The sequence below is a fragment of the Lithobates pipiens genome, unplaced genomic scaffold, assembly GCF_037356315.1.
Source record: "Lithobates pipiens isolate NorthernLeopardFrog02 unplaced genomic scaffold, aLitPip1_a1.2 Scaffold_18, whole genome shotgun sequence".
NCBI classification, from domain to species: domain Eukaryota; kingdom Metazoa; phylum Chordata; class Amphibia; order Anura; family Ranidae; genus Lithobates; species Lithobates pipiens.
In genome coordinates, this window is record NW_027507758.1 from 415,089,960 (window position 1) to 415,104,721 (window position 14,762).

General features: G+C 42.2%; 1 protein-coding gene and 1 pseudogene across 1 annotated transcript in view; one reads left to right on the plus strand and one right to left on the minus strand.

Moving 5' to 3' along the window:
* Positions 1 to 14,762, minus strand: part of TMEM212 (transmembrane protein 212) — a 53,550-nt gene that overhangs the window by 22,706 nt on the left and 16,082 nt on the right. Inside the window, exon 2 of the mRNA XM_077487971.1 lies at positions 1,965 to 2,024. Coding sequence (XP_077344097.1) covers positions 1,965 to 2,024 — 60 coding nt within the window. The remainder of the gene's footprint in view (positions 1 to 1,964; positions 2,025 to 14,762) is intronic.
* On the plus strand, positions 6,315 to 12,945 carry LOC143989956 (uncharacterized; annotated as a pseudogene).

Sequence of the window (14,762 nt, forward strand, 5' to 3'; positions counted from 1 at the left end):
GCGGGCGGGGGGGCTTATCGGAATCCGGGAGCCCCCTTTAATAAGGGGGCCCCCGGATACCGGCCCCCCACCCTATGTGAATGAGTATGGGGTACAATGTACCCCTACCCATTCACCTGTGAAAAAAAGTACAAAAAAAAAACACAACACAGGGTTAAAATATTTTATTGCACAGCTCCGGGGGTCTTCCGTCTTCGGGGGTCTTCTCGCCGGACTCCTCCGCTATCTTCTTGTAGCTCTTTTACTAGCGGAGGAGTCCGGCTTTCTTCCTCGCCGCCGGCCTCTTCTCCCGACTTCGGGGGTCTTGTCCCCCTCTTCGGTTCTTCTGCCGGGCCACCGCGCCTTCTTATAGCTCTTTTACAGGCGGTGGCCCGGTCTTCTGCTGCCGCCGCCGCCGCCCGTTCTTCTTCTTCTTCTTCTTCTTCTTCTTCTTCTCCTTCTTCTCCAGGAGATGTTGCCTCGACGATCTCCCTGGCCGGAATGCCAGGGACGCGCTGTGCTGCCACTTATATAGGGACAATGGGGCGGTGTCACATGGGTTGATGTCACATGGGTTGGTCACATGGGTTGATGTCACAGTCACCATGTGACATCAACCCATGTGACCAACCCATGTGACATCAACCCATGTGACACCGCCCCATTGTCCCTATATAAGTGGCAGCACAGCGCGTCCCTGGCATTCCGGCCAGGGAGATCGTCGAGGCAACATCTCCTGGAGAAGAAGGAGAAGAAGAAGAAGAAGAAGAAGAAGAACGGGCGGCGGCGGCGGCAGCAGAAGACCGGGCCACCGCCTGTAAAAGAGCTATAAGAAGGCGCGGTGGCCCGGCAGAAGAACCGAAGAGGGGGACAAGACCCCCGAAGTCGGGAGAAGAGGCCGGCGGCGAGGAAGAAAGCCGGGCTCCTCCGCTAGTAAAAGAGCTACAAGAAGATAGCGGAGGAGTCCGGCGAGAAGACCCCCAAAGACGGAAGACCCCCGGAGCTGTGCAATAAAATATTTTAACCCTGGGTTGTGTTTTTTTTTTGTACTTTTTTTCACAGGTGAATGGGTAGGGGTACATTGTACCCCATACTCATTCACATAGGGTGGGGGGCCGGTATCCGGGGGCCCCCTTATTAAAGGGGGCTCCCGGATTCCGATAAGCCCCCCGCCCGCAGACCCCGACAACCAACGGCCAGGGTTGTCGGGAAGAGGCCCTTGTCCTCATCAACATGGGGACAAGGTGCTTTGGGGTGGGGGGGCCGCACGCCCCCCTCCCCCAAGGCACCCCCCCCATGTTGAGGGCACGCGGCCTGGTACGGCTCAGGAGGGGGGGGGCCGCCCGCTCGTCCCCACCCCCTTTCCTGGCCGGCCGGGTAGCGTGCTCGGATAAGGGTCTGGTGTGGATCTGGGGGGGAACCCCACGCCGTTTTTTCGGCGTAGGGGGTTCCCCTTGGAATCCATACCAGATCTAAGGGCCTGGTATGCTCTCGGAGGGGGAACCCACGTCAAATTTTTTTTCCGATTACATAAGGGGCGTGTTTTATGAGAAGTGGGAGGGGCCAAAATGGTGGGCGGGGTCATGATGGGCGGGGTCTGGTGCCCCCCCATCCAAAAACTTCACCAGCCGCCACTGCTCTCCATAACATAGGAGGTGATTTCAGGTGTTCTGTAATCTACAGTACAGAACTGGGCAGAGCTGATAACACTACTTGTGATTTCAGTGTGGCAGAGGGCGGGTGTACAGGAAGATAGGAGCCCCCTACACTGTCCTCCTGCTCGTAGCCCTTTCCAAGCCCTCTTGTGAAATACTCACCAGTCTGCTCCAATAGCCCTCAGCCATCATCAAATTCCTTTTGAGCGCTCTTTAGCCCCCTCCAGTGTGGGGGAGGGGGGTGGCTTGCACAGGTTAGCTGGCCTATGGGAGAAAATAGTATAAATCTGGTGAGAAATATGAAATCAACATCATATTTTGTGATCTTACCAGTGATCTTTGTGTCCATTCCTGATATGATACAACAGCAAGGATGCCAACAGAAAAAGCCTATAAAAGAAAATGACTTTAGAAGCATAAGAAATATTTAACAAGAGTTAATAAAAGCGTATACTTTTCTGCATGTTGAGTAACATGTTACAGTAAAAAGTAACAACTTTTAAAGATAAATAAAAAAGATAAAAGATAATAAATCACCCATTTGTTGGGTTTGGTTGACTTGCCTAATACATGGCCTTAATTGTATGGCCTTAAAGTGATTGTGAAGTCAGAAGGTTTTTTATTTTAATGCATTCTAAGCATTAGGATAAAAAAGCCTTCTGTGTGCATCAGCCCCCCTCAGCCCCTCTATTACTTACCTGAGTTCCCTCTCTGTCCAGCGATGTTCACAAGTGTCTCAGCTGTCCAAGATTCCTCCTCCTGATTGGCTGAGACAAAGCAGCGGTGCCATTCTCCCTCTATTACTGTTTTGTGGACAACCAAAAATGTAGGATTTCTTTTTTTCACTTTTGATGATAACAGTAAAAAAGATAAATAGGAATAAAAACCCTGACAGGTCTTTTGCCTTTAGTTATTCTTTAACCACTTTCAGACAGGACCATTTTGCAGGCTTAAGACCAGACCACTTTTTGCGATTCGGCACTGCGTCGCTTTAACTGACAATTGCGCGGTTGTACGAACGTGGCTCCCAAACAAAATTAATGTCCTTTTTTTCCCACAAATAGAGCTTTCTTTTGGTGGTATTTGATCACCCTGGCGGTTTTTATTTTTTGCGCTATAGACAAAAATAGAGCGACAATTTTGAAAAAAAACGCATTATTTTTTACTTTTTGTTATAATAAAATATCCCCCAAAAATATATATAAAAAAAAAAATTTCCTCAGTTTAGGCCGATAACTATTCTTCTACATATTTTTGGTAAAAAAATCGCAATAAGCGATTATTGATTGGTTTGCCCAAAAGTTATAGCGTTCACAAAATAGGGGATAGTTTTATGGCATTTGGCGCACACGCGATGGCCGGGTCGGCATATAGAAATGGATGTACCTGTACGCCAATATGCCTGCCCGTGCCATTTTGCACACGTACATTGGCGTGCGCCGGTCGGTAAGTGGTTAAATACAGCAGTAGCATCCCAATCTGTATTACAGCTTGAAAAGAAAAGCTATCATGTAATTTTGTTTGCAACACCTGATTTTTTTTATCCATCGGTAACAGGCATGTACGAACAGTGGAAGTAATAGCCACAATAGATGAGAAAACTATGGGAAAATGTGACCTTATAAAAATAAACCTTTTGGGTTTCAATTTCCACAAACTGGCCTGTAACACAAAAATATAAAGCCTTGTACACAGGATCGGATTGTTGGCCAACAAAACCGTGGAATTTTTTCCGAAGGGCATTGGCCCAAACTTGTCTTGCATACATACGGCCACACAATTGTTGGCCGACAATTACAAACGTTTGGTGAGTGTTGATTCGCGCTTTTCTTTTCGCGTTTTTCATTTAGCAGTTTTCCGTTTGCGCTTTTTGAACGGCCGTTCGTCAATCAGACATGCCGTTGAGATATTGCTTTGACATTATTTTTTTGGTTGAATAATGATTTAATTTGGCATATTTTCTATATTTTTGGATGCATAGAATGCACTTTTTTGGTTAAGTTCTATTGACAGATAGCATGTCTATTTTTTTTTTAATGCACAATAAAAAAATTGTGGAGAATAATACTTGGTTATGTGTTTTACTTCAAATGACAGTAGGCCGTTACATTTTAAAAAATACAAGGGACACCAACATAGTTGTATCTTTGATATTAAAAACTACTGGATAATGGTGTTGTGGTAACTTGCCCAAATAAAATTTAAAGAAAAGCATAATAATATTATTCTTGATATCACTAGAAAAAAAAATCCTTTGAAAATTAATTTGAAATAACTCCACCAATATCATCAGCAAAGCATATTCATTATTATCCCATTAAAGAAGAAGAAAATGCGGGCTGCATTTGGAGATTTCATAATTTGCCACTTCGCAAATGTTAATTCTCCATTTCGAATGCTAGTTTACAAGATTGACCCCTTCCAGCTCGTCCTTGCTTCTGAGCATGCGTGTTTGTACTTTGGACTTGTGTACACACGATCGGAAAATCTGACAACACACATTTGTCTGCAGAAAATTTGAAAACCTGCTAGCCAACATTTGTTGGCAGAAAATACAACAACAATTGTCCGATGGAGCATACAAATGGTCAGATTTACCGCCAACAGCCTGTCATCGAACATTTCCCATCAGAAAGTCCGATTGTATGTACAAGGCTTAAGAATATAGTTTTATAATAAAGTTTGTGAACTTTATGTGAGAGCAAATTCAAACAACATTCTTTTAATGATTATTAAATGCTACCTTATTATGTATATAGCCATATCCTAGTGCATTTCTTTCATCCTCCTTCAGACCCACACCACCATATTGAACCTACCAATCCACCAATGACAGCAACACAAGATCCGTGTAGAGAAAAAAGAGAAAGAATGTGCTTTTTCTCAAGAGCTAGAAAGATTTCATGCAATCTGCAAGATCTCAGTCAGGGCCGTCTTTAATATAGATTGGATCCCGAGCAAAAATTTTCTTGGGCCCCCCCCCCCCATGCAATTTTACTCTCCACCTGCTCTGAGACATACAATAAATAGCAGCTAGACTTAAAATCAGTTTACTGTATCAGATCAGGCAGCAATTGTGATTGGTTGCCAGTGGTTGCAGCATATCATTACTGCTTAATGACTGGTTGCTAGAGGTTACAGCACACATTACGGCTCACTGATTAGTTGCTAGAGGTTACAGAAAATTATTTGTGCTTGTTAATTGGTTGCTAGAGATTACTGTTAAGTAATACTGTTCACTGATTGGTTTCTAGAGGTTATAGTACATCATCTCCTCACTGCAGGGGAGCATGATACACATATGAATGCCACCTTCATTTACATATCAATGCTGCCAGCCGCTTCTATTTACTTCCTAATGCTGCCAATATTTACATACGAATGCCGGTTATTTACATGTAAACACAGGGTCTGCAGGTGAGTCATCTGTACACAACAATAAGGCAGAACTGGGCAGCATTAGTACCATCACTTTACACTGAGATATCAGGACACAGTACAGGACTAAAACTTCAAGGGACAAGGGAATTTACACTGGGATAGTTGGCAAGTATGAGGCAGCTGCTTTGGGCCCCACAACAATGACAGGGCCTAGGGCAGCTGCCCCGTTTGCCCTGCCTTAAAGATGGCCCTGATCTCGGTATTGGGAAAACTTTTTTTTTTTACACACAGATCTTGCAGTTTTACCAACAAGAGTTCCTTAGAAGGCACCGGTGACAGGGTGCAGATGTGGGGCCCTGGCTAAGTCACCAGTGCCTCTATAGGCCAGGAAGTAGTATTCAGTTAAATATAAGTAATACACATCATTTTTATTTCACATGGAATTTGCCAGTGTTTGCAGGTATGCATGCACCTGTGCTTTTAGATGTTGGGGAAACAGTTTACAAAGACCCTTTAAAACCATAACTCCACATTTCCGGAAATGCTTCCTATATCCCCAAACGTTCCCCAAATATTTTAAATATAGACTTCAGGAATGTGTTTGGTAGAAATTGGCTAGTGTCAGGACCGTATGCTTGCCCTTGAATAGGTATTAAACTGAGAAAGCTTCTCAGTTTGGGTTGCAGCTTCTGCCTTCAGTGTATCAGCTGTAGAAAAGTACCAGCCATTTGGGTACCACATGAATGGGAAAACACATGGGTATGCACAAGGGAGCTCAATGGGAGCAGTACCCCAATGAGTCAAGCCAGTAGCAAAAAGCATACATTTCTCCTCTACAAGAAGTATTTATTTTTTTACTTTTTGGACTGCTAATGCACCCTTTTGAGGGTAAATGATACCGCCAGGAGGAAAGACAGGCAGCAGCAAAATGATAAGTGTAGAATACTTCCTTTAAATCTTTCTATGCTGGGAAAACACATCAGGGAGGCTGTCTGGAGGGTATTGACTGTCAAAAACTGACGGTTGTACATAATGCGTTTGTGGCAGGTATATGCAAATATTTGACATGTTGTGTATATTTACATTTTTTTTAAACTTCTAGTTATATATATATATATATATATATATATATATATATATATATATATTTTTTTTTTTTTTACTTCTAAGGCCATCCCTTTGATGAAGCACACATTTTTTACATTTTTATTTATTTATTTATTTCATATTCATGACCTACTGAGTGACAACTGCCTGAAGGTGGCTCAATATGTGCTTGAGGTACTACCTGCCTTGAACATGTCTTGTCAGAGAGGGCCTTCACCACAACAGGGGGAATTTTTGACTGAGAAGCTGAATTATAATAAGTTAAGGTAAGGATGTGCTGTGTTTTGGGGGCACACATTTTTTATTTATTTTTTCAAACAATACAGTTGCTGCAATAATAAAGGCAGCTCTTGAATAGACTGTCAGCAACAACTGCCTCATGCAATCTAATCACCCAATGGTAAAAGTTATAATCTAAATGAAAAAAATAGGCTCAAATTTACTAAAGCCAAAACAGCATCCGTAGGGGTCAGGACCATCTTTAACCTCCCTGGCGGTATGATTCAGTCTGGAATAAGGTGCTGAAAGCAGTACAATTATTTTGCATGGAAATCTGGCGTTTTATTTTGTAGTCCTGTAATTCTTAGGAATAACGCTCTTAAATCTGTTCAAACCAGAGTCTAGCAGACATCCCGGGTATGATAAAGTTTAAAATACAACAAAGAATAATAAAAAATATTCAATAATGTAATCAAATCCTCCAACACTGAAAAAGGGACAAGTTTTGGTTGCTATGGACAATCTCCAAATTCCAGGCAGAAAAAAACAGTATTTATAATATAAAAGTGCATGCAGGGCACTGCACAGACCACTAGGGACAAAGGGGGTGTGTATTTTTTAATACAGTACTGTAATCTGTAAGATTACAGTGCTGTGTGTGTTTTGTGTACTTTTACTTTTTTGAATTTCCCCCCGTTCTCCGCTCCCGTGCGCCGTAATGTCGCAGGGAACGGAGCTCGGCGGCATTCGGCACTGTGAATCGAGCAGAGGACAGCTCGATCACACAGCGAGGCGGACATCGCTGGATCCAGAGGACAAGGTAAGTTACTCTCCCTGTGTCCTCCCCTGCATCGAGCGATGCGATCCCGAGTCTGGCTCGGGGTTACCGCTCCTGTAATTAAAATCCCAACCCGAGCCAGACTCGGGATTACCGCTAGGGGGGTTAATATTAACTGGAACCCAGCCAAACATTTTTTAGGCCCCCTCTACCATGCAATTTCGCTCTCCACATGCTTTGAGACATACAAAAAAATAGAAGCTAGACTCAAAAATCAGTTTAGTGAATCAGATCAGGCAGCAATTGCGATTGGTTGTCAGAGGTTACAGTGTATCATTACTGCTCAATAACTGGCTGCTAGAGGTTACAGCACACATTATAGCTCACTGTTTATTTTCTAGAGGTTACAGCACATGACTTCTGCTTGTTGATTGGCTGCTAGAGATTACTGTACATTAATACTGCTCAATGATTGATTGCTAGAGGTTACTGGACATCTATACCACTCACTAAATGGTTCCTAGAGGTTACTGCATATTCTTACCACTCAATAATTGGTTGCAAGAGATTAGTGCATAGCATTACTGCTCACTGTTATTTTGTCAAAGGTTACAGCACATCATCTCCTCACTGCCTGCGCACCATGGACTGGGGTGGTGAGGGGACCCATCAATAGACAGAAAACTCCTAGGAATCCTAGGACTTCTGGGATCAGTGGCGATGCTGGGGGAGGGAGGTGTGATCAGTGACAATGCTGGGGGGTTGATGGGATCAGTAACAGTGGTGGGTGGATGGGATTAGTTAGGAGGCAATACACTGTGGGAAATTCTGAAACTTGTAGAGCAAAGCTGGAGACCTTTGGCAAGTATATAGTGAAGGATTCTACCAATGTAATGGGGAATTCACAATGACCACCAATGTGAGGGGGGGATTTACACTGACCATGAATGTGAGGGGGAATTTGCACTGACCACCGTGTAACAGGGGATTTTACGCCACCCATCAATAGGAAAGAGGGATTTCTACACTGACACCAATGTAATTAGAGCATTTACACCAACCACTAGTGTAAGGGGGAATATACAATGACCTCCATGTAAGGGGGAATTTGCACTGACAACCATTGTCAAGGAGATTTGTACTGACCACCAATGTAAGGTGATATTTCTACACCGACCAGCAATGTTAGGTGGAATTTACACTGACCACCAACGTAAAGGGGGATTTACACTGACCACCAGTCTAAGGACAATTCTGCACTTACCACCAATGTAAAGGGAAATGTACACTGATTGCCAATGTTATGAAGAATTTACACTGACAACCAATGTAATGGGGGATTTTACATCAACAGCAAATAAAGGGGGATTTATACACTGGCCATCAAAGTAAGGGGGCTTCTATGCGGACCACCAATATAAGGGAGGATTCGAAACTGACCAAAAGTGCAAGTTTGGATTTTTCTAACAATTACCAACATAAAGAGGAGTTTCTACACTGGCCACCAATGTAATGGGGATTTACACTGACCACTAATGTAATAGGAGCATTCACAGTAACCACCAATGTAAAGAGGGACTTACACTGACCACCAATGTAAGGGGGACCTTCACACTGATCACTAGTGTGAATGAAAGGATTGTACAGCAAGCCCCAATATAATGAGGAGATTTACACTGACCACCAATGTAACTGAGACATTTAGCCTGTGTTCACATTTGTGTGTGTCGGGAACGGGGCTCAAGTACTGTGGGAACGCATGGGAACGGAGTTCGTGCACTTTTTCCACAACAGGAACTCAGTTCTCATTAGCAGCCACGTCCTGCAAGACTTTGATGTATGCAAGCTGTGTGGCAGGTGCTACACCAGCAGCTGCCGACACAGCTCGCAATAGTAAGTGCCGCACACTAGGGGGGGACTGACCATTCAGGCATTGCCAGTAGGGGGCCCCATGACAGCTTCCTCTTCGATCTACCTGTCAATCACAGCTAGCTGATGGGTAGATAAGGTCCCTGCTGCTAAGAGATTGTATTTAGTCAGACCTCTTGTGATGCGCTCCTCCCCGCAGGCCCTTCCTGATTTTCTATCTCCTCACCCCCCCCCCCCCCATCTCCTACATACTTGCTCTGTGTGTCCCGCTGAATCCCCACTCTCCTCTATCTTCAGTGCCCTATGATGAGAGACCCCAGAGGAGGAGCACTGCTATTCTGCTCACAGGACATGCAGGGAGGGAGGTGAGCTCATCAGTTTGGGGTGGTAAGCTGAGCACAATACCTGGCAAAGTTGAATGCAGGAGGGAAGTTTATGTGGAAATATGTGAAGGGTTGGAATAGCAGGGAGTGTGTGTTGGAGCCCTCCAGAGTTTTCAGCCCCCCAAGCTAACATACATCTCCTAAGCAGGAACACATCACTATCTCCCCAAGCATTCTGTCCAGATAATGTGCAGTTAATTTATGACCTTTCTGTTTAACCCTGTGTTATCCAAACTCTGTGAAATGAAAAGTGTAAACTCACCACATAAACACTCTATATACAAAATAACATTCCCCAATAAAGATCAGAACATGATGTTCACATTTGCATGGAAGCACAATTAAATGAATGCTGAGTATTCAGAGAATTACCATATTTATGTTTATTATTATATAAAAAAAAATTATGTACTAACAGTTAAGCTTCATACACACAATATGAAAATTGGATGAAAAATAACACTTTTGAAGTGTTCGTGCATATGAGCGTATCATTTTTATTTATTTTTTGGTGGGTGGAGGAAGATCCACTATCTTGGGTGGGAGTTCCCACACTTTTTTCCCCAGGACTTGACCCCTGGTCGGGAACACATGCAAAATCACTTTCCTGACACCACAGAAACATGCTGCCCTTTAGCAGATACACAACAGTGCCATTAATTGTTAATGATACCCTCATGCATCAGCTGAGATGTGTGTATTCACATGCACCAAAATTCAGAGTGCAGTGGCACCATGTTATTTAGAAGAAGGGTTTCACCTTCAATTTGCTTACCTTTGCTGAACAGGCTGATGTTAGGCTTAATGATATAGTTGTACGCAGGACTCCTTTACATCACCAGTGGGCATCATTCAGCAGAAGTGATGGTAGATACGACCTCAGGGGGACATGATATACATATGAATGCCACCTCTTTTTACATCAAGGCCGCAGTCCACGACTATTTACATATTATTGCAGCCGTTATTTTCATATCAATGCAGGTCATTTATATGTAAATACTGGGTCTGCAGAAGGACAGAGCTGGGCAGCAGCAACAGAAATTTACACTGAGATATCGGGACAGAATACGAGACTAAGACTTCAAGGGATAAGGGAATTTAAACTGGGATAGTTGGCAAATATGCAGCAGCTGCTTTGGGCCCCACAAAAATTATGGGGCTCAGAGCAGCTGTCCCTTTTGCCCTGCTTTAAAAAACAGTCCTGGTAGGGGTTTTATAACAAGAATCAAGATACCACATAGGATGGAACAGTGTAAATTATTCATCAACAGGACAATTTTAAACTGGAATTTTAGGCCACACTTTACTTTAAAAAAATCACTACAGGGATTAAGCGACCACAGGGGCAGCAGCAGGACAATTTTAAATAGCAATTCTAGGGCAAATTTTCTAGAGACAAAAATCACAGGCTGAGGCTTTACTACAAGAAACAAACCATTAAGAAAAGCTGGGAGTGAGTGGGAGGCAGTGGTGGGAATGTAACTTCTGCTACTTCTATTCTGTGTCTGGTGCCATGAATCTTTTCGAAATGGAGGGAGAATTCTTGTACAACAAAATAGAGGATACGTATGAATGCCATGTGGAAGATGTTGTGATGAATTGGGGACAGTCATTTAACAGAATCTGTGCACTTTTGACAATCAGTAAATCTTTTGCCACAGTTACCCATTTCATGAGCCCATTGTTTAGAAATGCCAATCTTCACAAAGTTTGGGGTGAAATGATATCAGAAGACAAATGTTAGTATAAATGTAAGTTGCAGCATGTAGTTAATGATGAACAGTGTGCTATAATGTACAGAACATTGACTATGGAAAGTCATACATTTTAAACAGATCAACTGTTGAACTACCAGAACATTTGCAACTTCTCTCTGTGACACAGAAATTTAGACTTTTGGGCTTCCACTTCAAATTTCTTTTGATATGGAACAGAGCTTGCAATTTCTATCCAAGATGATAAATGGCAAATAAATTTCTGTGTGTCCAAAAAGGTCTGCACAAATAAAACTATTACAGGCAGTCCCCGGGTAACAATCAGCATCGGGTCTGTAGGTTTGTTCTTAAGTTGAATTTGTTTGTAAGTCAGAACAGGTACATTTTTTAAGTGTAGCTTCAGCCCAAAATTTTTTTTTATGTTTTTTGGATAGTATAGGGAAGGGTTATCACCCTGTAACATTTGTTTTGCAGTCTATGCTCCTGTTCAGAAGGTTTCACCTCACTTTCTGTCTAATAATTGGATTTTGAAAATTTTGGGTTGTTGTGGAAACAAAGATTGGTGATAAAGCTTCAGTGCAGACATCTTTTTCTCATGATAACTCTTACAGGAGGGAATTTCCCTTCCTAGGGGTAAGTTTCCTTTCACCTCCTGTAGTCTTCCTCCATTTGCAAGTAGGAGTCGTTTGTAAGCTGGATGTTTGTAACCCGGGGACTGCCTGTATTGTCCAGGTTTTGCTTGATGTTGATATAGGAGAAAAGGCAGCAAAAAGTGTTTTACTGATTGATACAAACTGCTGAGCTCTCCAAATGGCTCCAAAAGTTTTTACAACCCATGCAAAAAAACATTTTGATGGCCCGTCAGAGCTGTAGAGAGACATATAACCCATAAACTAAAGTCCTTACCTGTGTTTAACCAATATATCCCTGAACAGAATGTATCTGATCAGCAGGGAATCCATGGAAGGAACTATTTTCAAACAGTAAGATTCTTTCCTGAATAGCTTGAAATGTGACCAGAGGAGTTTGAATGAGAATAAGAAGATAAAGAATGAGAATAAGCAACTAATGTTGAGAATGCTATATATGCCTTTTCATAAGTTGCTCTTGATATGAAGATAGAACGATAGCTTTCTGAGAAAGCAATTCATGGGCTTAAATTTATCATGAAGTCTGCAATAGAAAGCAGATCAAAAATTTTAACAACAAAGATTAACAAATTTAGAATTCTTAGGTGTGATAATGAATGCATAAGTGTGGCTGATGACCTTCTGAAGCCCATAAAGGTTGTCAGTGAGAAACAGCCCTCTGCTCCATGCCTTTAAATAATCTAGGAAGATAACTGCAGAGAGTACCTCTCAATGAACCCAGTGAAAAAGAACAGGAGATAATAATTACCATAAACAACAGAGTTGTAAAGCAGATTAATGAAGAGATTTGTTTAATTGAAGCCATCAATTCAAAGTATTTATTCAATGCTGAATTAAAAAAGAATATTGTAAAGTTGATCAATAAAAATTGAATTGTGGATGATTTATCGGCAAGAAGACAGGTAATGGACTAAAAAAGGTCAACTGGAAAGAAGCATAATAGAAGAGTGAGATAAATGCAATGAAGCTGTCTGTAGTTATCTGAAACATGAAATCACTGAGCTAAGAAATAAGATATTTTATGAAATACAGATTGAACAAGAATAGTATGTAGAATTAAGTGATTTGGTGTAGACGTGGCTCCCTGATCTACCTCTGGTGTACTTTGATTCAGGAATATTTAACTACATGAGCTCTGGAGGCCTTATTTCAAATAATATGGAGAGAATACTGTTTAATTCAGAACCAACAGAAGAGTTAAAGTAGAACTATAGGCAAAACAATTTTTTTAGAATTTTGGATAAAGTAAGGGAGGGTTATAACCCCTGTAAGATTTATTTTTGCCCTCTTTGTCCCATTGGGAAGATAAACCTTCCCTTCCTGCCCCATAGCCAAAACAAGAAGTGAGAGGAAATCCCTATAAATTAAGGCAATCTTATGGGGACCCCCAAGTTACCAGAACTAGTGTCCCCATTAGACGATTTCTCCTCTATTACTTTTCTTCTTGGGACAACCCAAAATTTTGAACTTTCTTTTACTTTCACTTTTAATGATAACGGTAAACAGGACAAATAAAGAGGATAAATTTCCTTGAATCAAAAAAGAGGAACCCTTGAAAAAACTTTGACTCCCACAAAAGATGCGTCATGAGTCTTTAACTGTCAATACTGATTTTGGTAAATTTGGCATATAGTGGCAAGTAAGAAGATTGTGTAAAAATACTGCTCTGAGCGTTTTCAGTATTCCCAGACAAAGAAAGACCATTCTTTCAAAATGCATTGAAGGTGCTTCAGGCATTACAGCCAGAGCTGCTTCAGAACCATGATGGGTGTTTACCGTCTATGTGCTACCAATCTGGACACTGACAAAAGGAAATACTTCTCTCTGATTAATCTTTGCATGTTCTTGTTCACTATACATAAGTGGATTCACAATAAAAGAAATGCACAAATGTATATGGAATTAGCAGCACATTGGGGTTTATTTACTAAAGGCAAATCCACTTTGCACTACAAGTGCACTTGGAAGTGCAGTCGATTGTAGATCTGAGGGGGGGCATGCAAGGAAAATAAAAACAGCATTTTTGCTTGTACATGATTGGATGATAAAATCAGTAGAGCTTCCCTTCATTTCAGATCTTCCACTCAGATCTAAAGCGACTGCACTTCCAAATGCACTTGCAGTGCAAAGTGGATTTGCCTTTAGTAAATCAACCCCATTGCGTGATAAGTGCAGACTGAATTTATAGCGCTAATGTTCCCCAAGCATGCTTCAAATTTATTCGTGTGCAAGTAACCCTTTATGTAAACCTGAATCTGCAACATTGTAATCACAGGTGTTGATGTGCTGGAGTAAAGCTACAAAGAACGAATCGCAAAGGGTCTGTGAAGATTCCCATTTATCCAGAGCATGGGATAGCTAGTAGTAGTTAGTCACATTCAACTAGACTTCTATAAGTTCTGTAATGTTGCAGACTTTTGTAGTTTCTCCAAGTCCCTTCTTCAGTTCCAGCAAATGATAAACTCTTCAGTTGACAACCTCATTGTTTATGTTGAGTTACATCTGTTTTGTAGAGACCACTATGCTGTGTATTCCCTTGGCCAACGGTCTTGTCTTTTCCCGTTGCAGTTTTTATGTCCCTGCTGGTGTTAGTGGATGGACCTGGGATGGCCTGACAACTCAGCAGTAGCTGCTGTACTAACTATGCAATGTTAGCACATCGATCTCCCCCTCTAAGCTATTGTGTTCTGACAGGGGGGACAGCCAGAACATGACGGTCGGCGCTCTCAGCCATTGTTTGAGAGCGCTGAGCGAATGTCGATTGGCAGATCTTTTTCGGTCATGCCCTTTCTGTCGGACAAGCTGCCGTGCACACGGGCTGAATGTAGGCTGTTTTTTATTGACTCGGCCAATGCTATCCGACATTTCGGCCCATGCGTACTAGGCATTAGACTCCTGGTGTGAACTACTTCCTGATAGAGCATAACTTAATTGACAGGCCAGGGGCCACCTGATCAGTCACAGACCTCTATACCTGCAATTTGCAGACTATACAAATAAGCACTAGGTTCAGTGTAAGCACC